This window comes from Ictalurus punctatus, chromosome 10 (assembly GCF_001660625.3).
Source record: "Ictalurus punctatus breed USDA103 chromosome 10, Coco_2.0, whole genome shotgun sequence".
In the NCBI taxonomy this organism is placed as follows: domain Eukaryota; kingdom Metazoa; phylum Chordata; class Actinopteri; order Siluriformes; family Ictaluridae; genus Ictalurus; species Ictalurus punctatus.
The window spans coordinates 26,539,309-26,557,482 of record NC_030425.2 but is presented as its reverse complement, the minus strand read 5'-3'; the positions used below and the strand labels follow the sequence as shown (position 1 = coordinate 26,557,482).

General features: G+C 41.3%; 2 protein-coding genes and 1 non-coding gene across 3 annotated transcripts; all 3 read left to right on the top strand.

Moving 5' to 3' along the window:
- The first annotated feature begins 828 nt into the window (after positions 1–828).
- jph3a (junctophilin 3a) lies at positions 829–9,124 on the top strand. The gene is made up of 5 exons (XM_047157939.2): positions 829–1,851; positions 5,347–6,109; positions 6,302–6,426; positions 6,516–7,843; positions 8,101–9,124. The coding sequence occupies exons 1-5, from the start codon at positions 1,470–1,472 to the stop codon at positions 8,179–8,181; spliced, it is 2,679 nt and encodes an 892-aa protein (XP_047013895.1). The 5' UTR covers positions 829–1,469; the 3' UTR covers positions 8,182–9,124.
- On the top strand, positions 3,804–3,896 carry trnai-uau (transfer RNA isoleucine (anticodon UAU)). The gene is given in 2 exon segments: positions 3,804–3,841; positions 3,861–3,896. It is a non-coding gene; the product is annotated as a tRNA-Ile (tRNA).
- A 4,153-nt stretch (positions 9,125–13,277) lies between the features above and the next one.
- Positions 13,278–18,122, top strand: LOC108270935 (zinc finger protein 319). Its single transcript, XM_017477968.3, has 2 exons — positions 13,278–13,414; positions 14,315–18,122. Exon 2 carries the CDS (start codon positions 14,455–14,457, stop codon positions 16,225–16,227), a length of 1,773 nt encoding a protein of 590 aa, XP_017333457.1. The 5' UTR covers positions 13,278–13,414; positions 14,315–14,454; the 3' UTR covers positions 16,228–18,122.
- Positions 18,123–18,174: the final 52 nt, after the last annotated feature.

Sequence of the window (18,174 nt, the reverse complement as noted above, 5' to 3'; positions counted from 1 at the left end):
GAAAGCGGTGTTGCTAGGTTACAGTGATAAAAAGATAATAAGTCTTTAGCACTGTTTGCACATTTGTTGCTGTTTTTAAGATCACCTTCTTCTCATTTACTTTTGTTACATAATCAAAAGATTATACGTATCCTTATTTTAGTGTATGGATGAACCCATAAATGGCTCCTTTCTTCTCTTATTTTTCCTTAATGACAACAGGCATAATATTCTAGGGCCAGTTACTTTTTTTCTCTTCATAAAACAGTCCAATTATTTTGAAATCATTTTCATTTTATATTTTTAAATCAGTTTCAATAATTAAAATGACTTTTGAACAAATACATACAATGAATTGAAAAAGATTAAATACAATTGTTTAATATGTAGGACTTTCTGTTAAAAAAAGATCAATGTGCTGCAATAAATTTAAAGAAATCAAATAACAGAATGAATGCACTATTCTTGATATTTAGGGCTAATTGATGGACAGGTGACTTAAATGTTAAAAATGTTGAAAAGTCATAGTATATACACAGTCTGGTTGTGTTGATGCTGCATGCTTCTCAGCCTCTTTCCCTTTAAGAGCAAGGACAAGAGGAGCATCAGTGGGGGAGGGGTATCGGCTGGGGTGGAACAGTCCAGTAATGAGCACATTCTGAGCATCATATGGCTTAAGACAATATAACATCCGTTTATGTCTCTATAACCCCCCCGCCCACAAAAAAGTCGGGGGCGTTGGGGAGGGAGCAGGATCACTTGGACATTCTTATCTTTTTTTTTTTTTTTTAATCAGTCTTCCAGGGAAGGAGCTTCACCTCTACATCAAAGCAGGAGAGAGAGCGCTAGAGAGAGAGAAAGAGAAGCAGGAGCAACGGGAGAAATGCTGTGCCAGATAGGTCTTGATAGGTGCACGTCTGATGAAATGCTGCATTTTTGTATTTAAAGCATGATCTAGAACGGAGGCCTTCCTCTCTTCCTAATATACTGTTGCCATCACCGGTGCGGCACATTAGTGGTGGTGGTGGTGGTGGTGAGTGGGGTGCGATGTAATGTCTGGTTGAGCATATCAATGGTGCTGTTGCTGCTGTGTGGATCTGTGTGAGTGTGGAAAAAAACAGGCCTTGTTTGCCTCCACGCAGGGAAAGCAAAGCGCCGATGCGAGCTCCTGCCTGGCGGGGCCGTGTGGAGAGAGACAGAGAAGTACACCATCTGCATGCCCATGGGAAGAAGCAGGCGTAATAAAGGCATCCATTACCACAGGCCCGGCACAGACAGCGAGGAGCTGTAACGTTTGGATAAGAGCCTGATTAGTTGGGTTGCATCCCTTTTCCCTTTTGCCTTGAAAGATCCTTTTGTCTCCCTGACAAGATTCGAGACTCGAGATACGGGGAGGAAAGCTGCTTTAGCATTACTGTTTATCACGGTCTTCCTTGCTCGTTTCGTGCTTTCTCTAACATTCTGAGGATTTGCCAAAACCTGTTTCATGCATGTCCACTGGAGGCAGGTTTGACTTTGATGATGGGGGGTCGTACTGTGGAGGGTGGGAGCAGGGCAAGGCTCACGGCCGAGGGGTCTGCACAGGGCCCCAGGGCCAAGGGGAATACGCAGGGGCCTGGAGCCATGGATTTGAGGTTCTTGGAGTGTATACCTGGCCCAGTGGGAACAGTTATAAAGGAACCTGGGCGCAGGGGAAGAGGCACGGCATCGGCGTGGAGACCAAAGGCAAGTGGGAGTATAAGGGGGAGTGGACGCAAGGATTCAAGGGCCGCTATGGGAGGCTGGAAAGCATCGGAAGCGGGGCTCGTTATGAAGGGACCTGGAGTAATGGCTTACAGGATGGTTATGGGTCTGAGACCTACTCTGATGGAGGTGAGAAAAATAAATGCTACTCTTATTTCTCATTTCGCTAACCCAAAGTTGTTTCACATTTTTTTTAAAAACTCCTATTAACTTGTATATTTTTGTAGGTGTGTCATTTTTATACAACTGCACGCTGAGTAAGCAAGTGGGTGGGTGGGGGTGTTCATATATATATATATATATATATATATATGTGTGTGTGTGTGTGTGTGTGTGTGTGTGTGTGTGTGTGTGTGTGTGTGTGTGTAACATTGTAAAAATCTGCTCTTGCCAATTATGTAACACTGCAGTCTGAATGTGATTTCCTAATGCAAAAAAAACAAAAACAATGCATGTTTTTTTTTTCAGTGTGTAATCATGTATTTACCAGAACACAAATGATAATGGCTGATGTTTGTTTGAAGTGGTCTATCACCACTCCACCATCTCATCCCATTCCTCCAGCACCATCCACACCACACACGCCTCTGTACAGTCAATCACCATGGAAACCAAAAGGCAGCGGGTCATTGGGTCACCAGAGACTCCAGTGTTCTGAAATCTGATTGGACGGGCTGCCATTTTCGTGATTCACTCCCTCGTGGGCTACAACTTCCGTTCATATGTGAATGCGCATAATAGTGACTACATATTTAGGATTGCATTAGGGCAGGCATGGGATATAAAATGTACACGCTGCACATACATGACAGCTAATCCATACAATCACATCTGTTATGTTGCTGTTGTTGTTTATTTCACTACACTACAATTAACGACATGATCGATAGGAAAATGAAGGATGCATTTTTGGGAGAGGAAGGCGGTAGTGTACAGTATTATCAGAGAAAATATTACATTTGTGTATTTATCGTTTATTTTATGGATTCCCAGAACTCATTATGAGTATCAGATTACACAATTTTTACTTTAAAAAAAAAAAAAAAAAAACTATTTTAGAGTATAACCCACTGTTTTGGGCTCCAGTATAGCACCTTGGACAGCATCTGGTTTCACGCCGCACCACTTCCAGGTTGACGTCACACAAAATAAGAATGCAGTCATTTCTTTGGCTGCCTTATAACGCTTACTTATCCATTATTTAAATAAAAAAATCAATATGAAGTAATCCACACCATCGATTTGTAAGCTTCATGATTTTTGCCTTGTTCCAGCTCCTCAAGTGTATATTTGTAATGCTCTATATGAATTAGCTGCTTTAGAGAAACTGTCATTTTCATATTAAGAATAATAAACAGTAAACTGACCAGTGGTAGATGTTGCACATTAAAAAAATATTATTTAGCAGCTACTATGAATTATTTTGTAATTTCAATGACTGCGTTTATTTACTGATTTAAAAAAAAAAAAAATATTAATAATTTTTAAGCAATGTGGAGAAATCCACACCATCATTTCTAAGGTTCGTTATTTTTGCCTTGGTCTAGCTTCTCAACTGTAAATTGTAAATTATCTACACAAAATTAGCTGCTTCACAGAAATTGTCATTTTCACGTTAATAATAATAAAAGTAAGCCAACCAATGGTATTTCTTATATTTACTAGAAGCAAATTAATTGTTCAGTGAATTACGTTGTTAAGATACTTTGCCATAGCAATGAAAGAATTAGCCCGTTTCGACAATAATTTAATATCCGCCTTAAAACTTATTATTCAGCAACTACTATAAATTATTTTGTTATTTCACTGACGGCGTTTATTTATTGTTGTTGTGTGGCGTTGTATGGAGAAATCCGTACCGTCGATTTGTAAGGTTCATGATTTGGCCTTGTTCCAGCTTCTCAACTAAGAGAATATGTAAATTATCTATAGCAAGTTTCATATTAAGAATAATAATAATAATAATAAAAAAGTAAGTCGACTAATGGTAGACGTTTATTAGAAGCTTATTTATTGTTCAGTGATTTAAAGTGTTAAGATAATTGGCAATACCAAAGAAAGTATGATACCAACAACCGATTGCTCCAGTGGCGCAATCGGTCAGCGCGCGGTACTTATACAGCAGTACAGGTGAAGCAATGCCGAGGTTGTGAGTTCGAGCCTCACCTGGAGCATGGATTTTAAACACTGCCTCCAAACTTTCAGTGTGGTCTGGTTATACTGCAATATGCATATAAAGAGCACATACTCTCTTAATGATTATGGATGTAGTGTGCTGGATTGTGAGTTGGAAGCATTATGGGCAGTGGTAGCTCAATGGTTATGTTGGGCTACTGATCAGAATGTAGTGAGTTCAAACCCCAGAACTGTCAAGCTGCCACTACTGGGCCCTTCAGCAAGGCCCTTAACCCTCAACTGCTCAGTTACATAATGAGATAATTGTAAGTCGCTCTGGATAAAGGCATCTGCCAAATGCCATAAATGTAAGTATAACTGCTGATTTCTAAAAAAGCCAAATATAGTGTTTGATGATCATTTAATATGCACATTAAAAATATTTAACAGCTACTATGAATTATTTTGTTATTTCCCTGACCGTGCTTATTTATTTATTTATTTATTTATTTATTTATTTATTTAAATCAATGTTGAGAAATCCACACCATTGATTTCTAAGGTTCATTATCTTTGCCTTGGTCTAGCTCCTCAACTGTAAATTGTAAATTATCTGTACAAATTAGCTGAATTATAATTTTCACATTAATAATAATAATAATAATAATAGTAAACCAACCAGTGGTATATGGTAGGTGTACATCAGAAGCTAATTTATTGTTAAATGAATTAAATTGTTAAGATAACTGACTTAATGTTCAGCAACTACTGTGAATTATTTTGTAATTTCATTGACTGCTTCTCTGCACTTATTAATTGATTATTTAAAATAAATCAATATAAAGAAATCCACACTACTGACTTGTAAGGTTAATGAGTCTGTCTTGTTCAACTGACTGAATAAGTCAATTGTCTATAGCTGCTGTAAAGAATTGTAATTTCCTTATTAAGAACAATAAGAATAATAGAAAAGAAAACCATCCAGTGTTGTACAGTCGATGTTTACAAGCTAGTTTATTATTAAATTACGTTGTGACAATGATTTGGAATTCCAGAGAAAGTATCATTAATACTGCTTATTTTAAAAGCCCAAGACGCCATTTAGCAAATATACATATAGATGATATTTTAATAGGCATGTTACTACTACTGAATTATTCTGTAACTACAGTGAAACTATTTGGAAAGATAAGTAGTTATGAGAATTAGGAACTTGGACCTGTCTGCTCCTGGGAGTTTAAGGGGTTTTACTGGATACTGGTTACTCGTGTCAGACCTGAGAACGAGCTAAATAGTGCATGATAGTGATTAAAAAAAAATACACCAGTTGGATTTAATCTAATTAGAAAAGATTAGATTTTGTCTGTCAGGAAAAGGAAAACATTGTGCCATGCTATGGAAAATGAAACCTTGAAAAATGATTGAGTATATAGCCAAATACATTATAGAGCAAATATATTGCATTGTGGCCATTGTTTGACTTAAACTGCATTATGTCTTCTCTGAAAGGTACCTACCAGGGACAGTGGTTGAGTGGCATGCGACATGGCTATGGGGTGCGTCAGAGTGTGCCTTATGGCATGGCCGCTGTCATCTTCTCCCCTCTGCGCACCTCCATAAACTCGCTTCGTTCTGAACACAGCGAGGGAGCTCCAACCCCCGATGATGGCTCTGCTGTGTGCGGGGTGGCCGGGAGCCCGGTGGGGCGTGGAGGCTTTGTTCTTTGTGCCCAAAGTGATGCTGACCGGCAACGAAAGAGGAAAGGGCGTTTCCGGCAGTCCATCCTTAGTGGCCTGAAATTACGCCGTTCTGAGTCCAAGAGCTCCCTGGCCAGCCAGCTAAGCAAACAGAGCTCCTTCTGCAGTGAGGCAGGCATGAGCACGGTCAGCTCAGCTGCATCCGACATCAACTCTAACGTCAGCCTCGGGGATGGGGAGACAGGAGCCAGTGTAGATGCAACAGTCACTGAGACGTATGTGGGGGAATGGAGGAATGACATGCGAACAGGTTGGGGGATCAGTCATCGCTCGGATGGGCTGCGCTACCAGGGCGAGTGGTTTGGGAACAAGCGGCATGGTTATGGCTGCACCACCTTCCCTGATGGAACAAAAGAGGAAGGCAAATACAAGCAGAATGTTCTGGTGAGTGGCAAGAGGAAGAACATAATACCACTGCGCACCAGCAAAATTCGGGAGAAAGTGGACCGCGCTGTTGAAGCCTCTGAGAAGGCTGCAGAAATTGCTAAACAGAAGGCAGAGATTGCATTGTCAAGGTATGCACTTACTGGGTTCTAACTCATCATGTTTCATCTTTAACCATTAAAGAAGGATATATTAAGAGTATATATGTTGATTGGGGAATTTTGAGAGTTTTAACCAATTAGAGATTTTAAATTACTTGCAACTTGTAAAATGAAGTTAAACGTTGTGCTGAGTATAACCTTTCTTAATGCCACTTGATGCAGAACAAGTCATGCCCGAGGAAAAGCTGAGGCAGCTGAGGGAGTTGCACAGAGGGCCCTGGAGGAGTTTCGTCTGGCCCGGATTATTGCCAAAGAACTCTCCCCTTCCTTCCATCATTATGGAAATGGTCAGTTAATAGAAAGGTCCCTTTAATACATTAAAGCCTGTTCTGATGCACCATTGTCTTACTAACAAAATGTCATTGCTATCCACCAGGACTGGAATGCCAGAGACCAAAGCATCAAGACAGAAAAGAGAAAGAGGTGGAAGTGATCTCAACTGGGACAGACAGCCCAGAGCTCTGCACACCAGACACAACTCCTCCAGCCCAGACCCCAGACCTGAGTCCTGTCCTAAGCAACCCTCCATCACCTCCATGTACCCCACCATCTCACCGCACCAGGAACACCTGCTTCATGCGTCAGAGTGCTGTGGACGAACAGGGAGGGGCAGAGATTCAGGTTCTGGTTGAAGGAAGAGGCATGGACAATGGAAAAGGTGGAGCACACAGTTGGACTGCAGACATGTATCCCAACCGACGGGGCAGCAAAGGAGACAGTAGTCGTTCTACCACACCATCCCTACTGGAGGAGGAGATCGGCCACATCAATGGACATGAGCAAAACTCCTCAACACATCACTCGTGGGAGAATGGCTCTTCCAATCACAAGCCCATTGAGCACATCTCCTCAGATAAAGGATGGGATCACATGCCGTCCAATCAAAAGTCCTGGAAGCATGCATCCTCGAATCACAAGTCCAGGGAATACACAATCTCCAAACACAGAGAATGGGAGCATATTCCATCAAGTCACAACTCTATGGACCACAACACTTCCAAGATCAAACCGCAAGTGCACACATACTCTAATCACAAGGCCTCGGGTCATAATTTGTCCAATCACAAAACCCATGAGCATTCCTCCTCCAATCACAAGCCAAAGGAGTATATCTCCACACATGCAAAACCACAAGACCGCGCATCCTCCCACTACAACACTAGAGAGCATGTATCTTCCTATCGCAAATCACACGAGCATGTCCACTCCAATCACAAACTAAGCCAGACCTTTACTAATCATACAGCTGGTGAATCCAGTCTGAATGACTACCAGCCACCAGAACAAGGAGCCAAGAGCTCCAGTCTGGGATGGACTGTTGAGAACTCTTCCCAGTGGATTCCCTGCCACTCACAGCTGCCTGAGAAAGACAATGAAAAGCTGGATGACTACCGGGTGGAAATGAGGTTTCAGCCCCTTGACTCCATTTCGCAGCAGCACTTTGGCTCAGGCATGGAATGTCCAAGTCTCCAAGGGCACAATTCGCAGACACTACGTCAACGCAGTCATGAAGGAAAAGAGTGGAGTCTCGCAGCCAGGGAAGGATCCATGGATTCTGTGCAGATGCTGGACAGCCTGAATGTCGGGGTGGATTTGGAGGAATGGCCGTTGCACAGGGATGTCACCCTTTCTCCCCCTTTAACATCCTCTCCAATCACTCTAGAAAACGATGGAGAGCATCTGAACCTGGTCAAAACAAACTCAGTAAGTATGGCTCTATTTTAAAAAAAAACAAACAAACAAAGGAAATTGATTAAAAGGTAATATTCTTCTTGTGATTATGAATATACATTGAGGGACGTGGATAGATGTGTAAGTGGAACGAGCACTTGTAACTGCATTATACAGAATCATAGTCGATAAGATCATTTTCCTGACGTCAAATGAGTCATCTCTCGTCAAATAATGACAGAAAGTATCAAGGAAAAGCTCGTTGTAACTCTTTCTTTTTCTTTCCACAGGGCTCCAGCTCTGTCCTGGTGGTCATGGTGATTTTACTCAACATTGGTGTAGCCATTTTATTCATTCATTTCTTTATTTAAACACAAAGGCCTAGAGAATGTTAATAACAGCACTTACTATTATGAAAAAGTAAGATATGCACATGCTGCACACTTAGCATCACTACTTTATGTAAGGAACCCAGAATTTACATTAATCTACGCTGGAAAACACCATGTAAATTGTAAGTTTAGTTTGTGGTTCCATTAATGATATATTTCCATTTTTATCCATTAGGTATCTTTGCTTCCTTTTTTTCCTTCTCCATAATAAAGGCCCACTAACAGTATTCTTTAGGAATTAAAAGTATTGCACATATTTAGGTTTTGAAGATACAATATTGCCTGATATAATTTGTCATGTCTTTTTTGCTCGTTAACAACGTTGTTTATTTTCCTTTTTGAGTGCACATCTGGCCTGATTTTTGTTTTCTGAACATGATTGTATAGGGTTAGTGAGATGGTCTTGTGGTCTTATGTACAAAGATGTTCTAGCGCATGCGAGGCGGTCAAGTGCACACGGCACTGATATGTAACTAGTCAGTCCAAGACTGCACACCCCCTCGAATATCCAAGGGTACTTCCTGCCCTATAGGACCACTGCAACCACTCATCAGTTCATCCATCGAAAAATCTCACATATCCATACCCACACTCTGTAAGTCAGAGGTAAAGGCTATCTTAAAGGGCTTCATCATGATATGTTTTCATCCGAATCCAAATTCACAAGTGTGTAGTGAATGGAGTAACCCTGCGACGTTCTTCCTTCTTCCTAATACGAACCCTTTCGGCACCCTCACTGAATGTCAGCACAATCCAGTCCATTGCTTTGTTCGTTTGTTTTACTTCACACTAAACTACTACATACTCTACTATGCCAAACATGCATCATACATCCTGTATGACCTGAACCACAACAGAGGTACATCGACGGTTGAGTATTCTGGCTCATGCTTTGTAAAGTTTGAGACTGTTACCTTTTGACCACTGCTTTCTATATATATATATATATATATATATATATATATATATATATATATATATATATATATATATATATATATAAATATATTCTATATTATTGACAAGTTAGTATCTTTTAACTGTTTGCAAGATATCATTGATAATGCTGAGTGCCTTTTTTTAATTAAAGAGAAAAAAAAAAATCATCCCAGCAAGCAGGCTTTGTACAAAGTGACGACATATACGGAAGTCGTGTAAGGAGGCATGGAACCATCTGTCTCTCTTTCTCTCTCTACTCACCTTTGAACTGAATGGGTTGGCTTTAGAACACTGAGCCCGTGGAAATTTTTACAGCATGTTTGTTGGCCTGTATTCTTCTGCTGTTATTCTGTGTGATTTTTCTGCCTGTCTCTCTGTCCAGCAACTTTAGGTGACAATAGGGACTGAAAGCAGTGTAAAAAAAAAAAAAAAAAAAAAAAAGTAAAAAAAAATAAGCCAGCTTGTTTCTCAGTGGGACCTGACTGAAATCATCTCAATTAATGAATGATAAAACTGCTACTGTATATTTTATACTACTCATCCAGTGACATCATCATGTTGTGGAATCATTGCATGCCCGAGCATGCCCTTTCTTACGCAATGATTTATGACATGTTTCCAAGTTATGTGGAAAAATTAATAAAACGTTTGAGGTTATGATATTTTCTACAGTTTTCTTTCATTTATTTATTTATTTATTTTTTAAAAAGGGAAAAGAACAAGCAATGCACTTTTATGTACATGTAATGAAGGAAGTGATGTGGTAAGAATTCAACAGTCCCGTTTATTCCTGAGAGAAGGATCTGATACCGATCTGATACTGACAGATCCTGATATTGTCTGATACCGATCTGATACAGACCGTGCTCTGTCTGAGATTCTGCTGATTAGTCACCTTTAATGGAAATTCCCAGGGGTTCCCATTGCTATCTCACATTCCAGTTGGAGGTTGAGTTACCAATTGGAATACCGTCTTATTTATATATGGGTTAGTTATTTATGTGAAATGCAGTATATAGACAGGTGACAAATTGAAGAGAAAAAAATCTATAAAGTGTCTTTCTAAGTCACGTTGGGACACTACAAGCCACCAGAACAGCTTCAGTGCACCTTGGCATCAAGTCTGCAAGTCTGTGGAACTGTACTGGAGCAATGAACGCCGTTCTACCAAATGATATTCCCTCAGTTGGTGTTTAGATGATGGTGGTGTGTAATACATCGCTCCAGAATCTCCCATAGGTGTTCGATTGGGTTGAGACCAATTGAAGACCAATTAGCATATGATTGACATCATTTTCATCTTTATTAAACTATTGTCCTGTGGATGCGGGTGAGGTCATCCTGGAAGAGACATAGAAATGACAGAATTGTGTTGTAATGATTTGCATTGACACACAGCAAAATAATGAAATACCCCCATAGCATAACGCAGATACTTTTATCGTATGGAGAGCATTCAGTGTGAGTCACGTGAACATAAAAATTCTAGTTTTTATATGCAATTATAGGAGTTCCATGGAAGTCCTTTGGCGCTTTTTAGGCCCTTTTTTATGGAGGCATGTGGATTTATGTGAATACCACAAACATTCTGTCTTAAATGAGAACCTAACTGGGTGGACCATGGATTTTTGGGATCCTATATATAGCTCATGATTTGCCCATGAATGCACCACAGCATTTCAATGAGAAGCCATGTTTTTACATGAAGTTCCCATGAACGGTGAGACTCCAACGGGAATTTTCCATAACTACTACAAGAGCATTGAGGTATTAAGAGCCTTAAGATATTACATGTTTTTAGGCACATCTCTCCTGTAGGAAGTTATTACTCACAATTTAAAGAAAGCTTAAAAATATAAAAGCTTAAAAATGTCAAAAAACAAACAAAAAAAACACTAACACTGTTAAATATGAGTGCTTGGACAGTGCAATCACTCATTACATTCAATTTTTTTTAGGAATATAAACAATCCCGCTAATTTATTTATTCATCCATCTTCAATAAATGCTCCAGGGTTGCAGTAAATCCACCGCCTATATATACAAGGAACACCTTGTATACACACACACATGCACACCTAAGAGTCTCCATTCCACCTACCGTCAAGTTTTTTGGGACCTGCAGGAAACTAGAGAACCCGGAGAACGCTGCCCAGATACAGTAAGGACACGTGAAACCCCATACATCCAGTGACCTTGCACCATAATTGCACCAGTTCTGTAAAGATACTGATATGTTACATAAAGTTGTTATGAACAATTAATAAGTTATGATTCATTACCGAGTGTTCCCCGAAGTCAGTTACAAGGTAAGAATATCTGAATCCACTCTGTTGTCTGAATCCACGGTCCGTTCTTAATTTCTTGAGTGGGCAGTTCAGGAACTGCTCAGGACAAACAAGGGACTCATCAATAATGAACACAAAACATAAAAAAAAGGTCACTGATCATCCAGGTAACAACATAGTATTAAGAATCAAGTGTACGTAAACTTTTGAACTGGTTCATTTGTGTAAATTCAGTACTAAATAAAAAAATAAAATGTCATTTAGATGATAACTCTTTTTTTATTATTATTAAAATTTTGCAGATTCTGCAAGGCGTATGTCATCTTGTGACCTCAACCATGCGTGCACACTACCTCAGTGATAAGCTACAGAACGTTTTTTTGAGGGTCGGTTTTTCTGTGATTTTCGGTGAACCTCTTTGATTTTTGAGACATTCATAGTCATATAACGATCTGTCAACCCTGCTGAAAAATCCAGCTATTATTCTGACTAGCTATGAGCTGCCTCGACTTGGTCAGACTGGTAGAGCATCTTCACCAGCTGGTAGATGGAAACATTTTCTGAATTACTCCTACTAATACTACATGTAGACCCTGCGGTCACCAACCCTGTTTCTAGAGATCTACCTTCCTGAAAACTTTAGCTCCAACCATAATCGTGCCCATCTGATCATCTAATCATTGCTTTAAGACTTTGGGGGTTGGGGGTTCAAATCCTGCCTCCACCCTGCATGAATGGAGCTTTCATGTCCCCAGCCCCCATCCCTACCCGTGCCTTGGGTGCTCTCTCTGGGTTTCCTCCTCCAGTCCAAAGGCACATAATGTGTGATGTAGGTTGATTGGCACTTCCAAATTGTCTATGGTGTGTGAATGTGTTTGCCCTGAAATGGATTGGTACCCTGTCCAGGGTGCCCCGAGTTCCCTGGGATAGGCTGCAGGCTCCCTGCGACCCTGTGTAGGATAAGCTGTAAATATATCCATCCATCCATTTTCCATACTTATCCCTGTCATCCTACACAGGTTCACAGGGAGCCCGGAGCCTAACCCAGGGAACTCAGATCACAGAGCGGGGGACACCCTGGATGGGGTGCCAACCCATCACAGGGCACAATCCCACACCCGTTTACACACTACAGACAATACAGAGATGCCGATCAACCTACAGCACATGTGATTGGACTGGAGGAGGTAAACCCTGGAGGAAACCCCTGAAGCATAGGGAGAACATACAAATTCATACAAATACAGCGCAGAAGCGCGAATCGAATAGATATATAGATATATAGATATAGCCCTCTGGATAGATATATATATTGTCGTATTTTAGTGTGCCGAGATAAGCAAAAATCAAACTGCTGCAGAACGCTTTATCGGTTTCGATCAAAGAAGGTGATACGCATACTTCGTTTTTGCATTTCTGATTTTCAGCTTTCAGACTTTGCTTTTTTTCCCCGGCAAATCAAGAAATCCCATTTCAGTTCACAGAGCAGTTCGAGATGATTCAAAACCGTTCCATCTCAGATTTCTATTCACAGTTCTCACGGCACACGTTACACAAACTACCAGTTTGACCATCAAGAGGCCTGTGTTTTGGGAGCTGGATAAACAGCAGGGTCTGCTAGAAAAACAGCATGGAGTATCTGTCTACACGCTCTGTATGACTGATCTATCCCTAACCAAATCAGATATGGAAAGATTACATTAATGCAGGTTCAGCTGAGATTCCTCCCCTCCCTTTGCTGCTTTGAATCCGCCCATATTATTTGGGTGTCAGCCTTGTTCTGGTTGGAGGGAGGGGGACTGGTCATAGAGGTCCGATGCGTCACGTTTATTCGGGCCTTGTGGAGCCCCGCCGGCTGCGCGTCGTCCGACTGTGTTTGTTTTGGTTTTGGGTGTTTGTTGTTTTTTTTTTTTTTTGTTCCAGAACCGGAACCTCTTTTGTTTTATTCCCTCGTGCATTCTGGATCCAGCCGGAAAATAAACAAGGTATCGAATCGGTGCGCGAGGACAACGACGTGTATATACGGCAGCATGCCTGGTGTCGGTTTTCCCCTTAGCCGAGTAGCAGCCGCGGTGTAGCCACCGTACTGAAGTGCACTGAGCTAGGGATGGGTCTGAGCATTATGCTGCTTGGATGCCATTGTGCAGAGTGGTTTTTTCCCCCTCCCTCCCTTCCTTCGAGCTTCGAGTTTCCTCTCTGCTTTTTTTTTTTCCTTCTCCTCCGCTTCACGCATTCCTGATTTCGTGCTTTTTTTTTCTTTTTTCTTTTTTTGGTGTGTGTGTGCATGCATTAATGCATGCATGCATGCATGCACTGTTTACTGTTCTGTTTGTTAGCCGTGCCAGACGGTTAGAGCAAGGACATTAGCCAAGTTGGTTTATAAAAACGAGCTGCTTCTGCTGCTCCTGGTGTCTAATGCTATCAGGAGCTAGCTAAAGTTGCTATATATATATAAATATATATATATAAAAAATATCCTAAAACGCTTCTATACATGGAATGCAATATGAACTGTACATGTGACTGTTGCTTGCATGGCTTTTCCTTTTGTGCAGGAGATGTAGATGTGAAACACATTTCGGTTTCTTCTTGCATTATAGCCAGGCTATCTTAAAATGATATGCCATTCAGGGCAACGTTTGACCCTGCTTTGACTGAAATTTATAGTGTTTATTTGATTTGGGATGTTTTTTTTTTTTGGACGTGCATTTTGGAAAGGAAAAAAAAAAGCAGATTCAGGATGGTGTGATTGATGTTTTAATTTTTTTTTTAAATACAAATGTAAATCTTGGCATCTGCTGGAGAACTGTTAGATAAAGGGACTTTATCTCGAAATGCCTCCTTAAAGCACTTTCAAGTAAGCTGATGTTGTCTCTGTCTTGCAGGTACACTGCTTGGTGAAGGTTTTTTTTTTTGTGTGCATATAATGTAACAAGACTCGTTATCGGTCCTCGCGTTCGTCAACGACCCGACGTATTGGGACATTTTGAAATTAACCGAGGTCCTGTGAGAGCTGAAGTCATACATGTACAGCGGAAGGATGACCGAGGCATGGCAGCAGCAGCATGCAGTCGCCCCTCCTCCTGTTGCTCATCCTCTTCTTCAAGGGGCCGAAAATCCTCTCGGTAGCGCCGTGTATGGGATCGTCCTTCCGGCAGACCCTGCTTTACAGCAATCGCAGCACGGTCAGCACAGCCAGCAGCACCCCGTGCCTGCTCAACAGCCGTCCTTGCAAGTTGGGAGCGAGGGCGGGCACAAATGTGGAGCGTGCGGCCATGATATATCTCACCTGGCGAACCCGCATGAGCACCAGTGCATGGTGAGCCAGGACCGCTCTTTTCAGTGCACCCAGTGCATGAAGATCTTCAGTCAGGCCACTGATTTGCTGGAGCATCAGTGTGTCCAGGTAGAGCAGAAGCCATTTGTCTGTGGCGTGTGCAAAATGGGATTCTCCCTTCTCACTTCTTTGGCGCAACATCACAACGAGCATTCGAATGGAAACAACCCTATGAAATGCTCCATTTGTGAGAAAACCTACAGGCCAGATTCCTCCTCCTCAAACCCTCAGCAGCCGTCAACAGGCGAGACCTCCAGCAGTGGAGCAGCAATGGGCTCCTCTTCGTCCACTGATTTTCAAAACTCCGACAGGCCCTACAAGTGTTCGGTGTGCTCGAAGGCTTTCCGACACCTATCTGAGCTCTCTCGGCATGAGCGAGTGCACACGGGCGAGAAGCCTTACAAATGCAACACCTGTGAGAAGAGCTTCAGCCAGGCGTCTCACCTGGCGCACCACCAGCGTACCCATAGTGCTGACCGGCCTTACAAATGCGCAGTCTGTGATAAGACCTTCAAGCACCGGCAGCACCTCGTGCGCCACATGTACGCCCACTCCGGCGAGCACCTGTTCAAGTGTAACTTGTGTGAACTGCACTTCAAGGAGTCGTCTGAGCTGCTGCACCACCAGTGCCAACCCGCAGGCGAACGACCCTTCCGTTGCACGACGTGCGGGAAGACCTTCAAACGGCCGTCGGACCTCCGGCAACACGAGCGCACCCACTCCGAAGAAAGACCATTCCAATGTGAAGAGTGCCAGATGAGTTTCAAGCAGCAGTACGCCCTTGTGCGCCATCGCCGCACTCACAAAAACCCTGCCGAACGTCCTTTCAAGTGCAACCAGTGTGACAAGGGCTTCCTCCAACCGTCCCACCTTCTGTACCACCAGCATGTCCATGGAATTGAGAACCTGTTCAAGTGCGCCGCTTGCCAGAGGGGCTTCAGACAGTCTGGGGAGCTGCTAAGGCACAAGTGTGGAGAATCCGGCTCAGGCGCCAACGCACCCGAGAAACCGTACAAGTGCGACGTGTGTGGCAAGGGCTACAAAAAGTCGTCCACCCTTCAGCGACACCAGAACTCCCATTGCACCGAGAAGCCGCTCAAATGCTCCTTGTGTGGTCGGCGCTTTCAGTCGTCGTCTGATTTCGTCCAGCATCACTGTGATCCTGCCCGGGAGAAACCAATGAAGTGCTCGGACTGCGAGAGGCGCTTTAAATACTCCTCGGAGCTCCAGAGACATCGCCGCGTCCATACGGGGGAGAAACCTTTCAAGTGCCCAACCTGTGACAAGGGATTCAAGCAGCGAGAGCACCTGGCCAAACATGGCATTGTTCATTCACGGGAAGCTCAGTTTAAGTGCGTGTGGTGTGGGGAGTGCTTCGGGGAGCTAGGGGCTCTTCAGGAGCACACAGTCCAACACACTGCAGAAGGAGGGGGCTATCCAGTGGCCCCGTGCATACAGTAGTGGTGCTCCAGCAACCTTAGCCTCCCATCTTGTTTAACGAAGCCACGAATATATAGTGCTTATATGAGAAACTTGCAGGTATTCTAAATGTGCTATAATTTATTGAGGTTCATTTCAAGACTCACAGCCTGTGATGTAGTTTTCAAACTCTCAGTACCAGTATTTTCCAGCCAGGCCTTAAAAAAAAAAAAAATTAAAAAAAAAAAAAAAAAAAATTAAAAAAAGCTTAGGTGCAAAATACAGTAAAATGTCCAAAACGTATTTAAAAGTTTATAGGATATACATTCAAGGACGACTATTCTAGATTTTTTTTTTTAGCACTTCTTTCTCAAATATTTGAAATCTGAAATTCAAATACAGTGCTGTTGTAAGTGCTTGTGACCGATTGCATTTTCACTGTTTTAATACTAACAGACTTAGTTCAGTTGTTTTGCTAGGAGCGGTTCCTAACATGAGAAATTGGATTTCACTGGCTGGAATTATTATTGAGGCATGTGACGGACAGTGTTACTTTTTTCCCATCTTGTACAGTATATGTACAACCTCATGCTTTTTACCTGCCATAGTACTTGTGCGTATATATATATATATATATATATATATATATATATATATATATATATATATATATATATATATATATATATATATATATATATATTTATATATATTAAGGCTAACTGCTCCGTATAGTAACTACCGTATAAACTCCAATGCCCAACCCATTATGTAATAGGGTATGTGTATGCATGAATAATCTAAAATCGCTATGTTAGTATTTTATGTTGTAAACTGTAACTGGTGCTTATTTGTATGTTGTCTTATAGGCAAAAGAACCACGTTAGTTACTTTGAAGTGATGCAGTTGTATGTGACGAGTGTAAGTGGTTAATTCATCCCTGCAGTTGTCATGGCTATTTATACATTTATCAGTAACATTAATACATTTTTACAGTTTAAAGTTTGGACTTATATTTCAGCTGCCCAGTAACAGCACGTCTGTCACAGCAATATAAAAAACACACACACACGCACACACAAAAACACGCACACACAAGCAGGTGTTACTGCAATGCTCTATCATCTCCAGTACTATTCAGAAATTGATGTTTTGTAATGATTTTAGTACAATAATACAATTTAGTGTCTGTATCTCCACCATACTGTAAACTATATGTCCATGATCATTCCTCTCTAAGGACAGGTATTACTTTCTTAAAGTGGATGTAGTAGGATTATTTTACCTTTGAGACATTTTGTTTTATGTTTTGTTTTTTGTTTTTTAATCCCATGTATACATGCCTCTGAAAAGTGTTGGTGATGTCCCTTAAACATTAGGTTTGTATCCTAATATTAAAAAAAAAAAAGTCTAGGAATCAAAAGCACCTTGGTTGTATTAAGCAATGCTACAAAGTTTGTTAGTTCTAGTTAGAGAGAACTGCACCTTAATCAACCTTAATCAGCATATCAATCACTGCTGATCATGATTATTTGGATGATGCCATGACAGGCAAGCATCCTGTAGAGGCGTAATAGGAAATAATATATTAAACGTTTGCTAACTCTAACAAAGTAGTCATTTGTACTTTTCAGGAGCAACCCTATTAAAAAAAATTCTTCACAATGTCCATTTGTCGTTACATTTAGAATAGGTAACTAACTGAGGTAATTAATAAGATTTAGGGATCTAGCCTGCTCTCCTCAAGTCTAGTACCTATAAACCATTCTCTAGTTTTTTGCTCACTTTAACCTTTTAACATTTTTAAGTGTTTTTAAAGATTGTGGGGCGACCGAAATATGTATATATCTCTATATGTAATAATTTGTCCTATCTTTGCACTTGTATGTATTGTGACCTTAGGCTACATGGCATTAACCAATAAATGTTTGCAATTATATTTCTGTCAGTTTTCTGTCAGTCATGTAATAATTGGTGTCGCCACAAGAG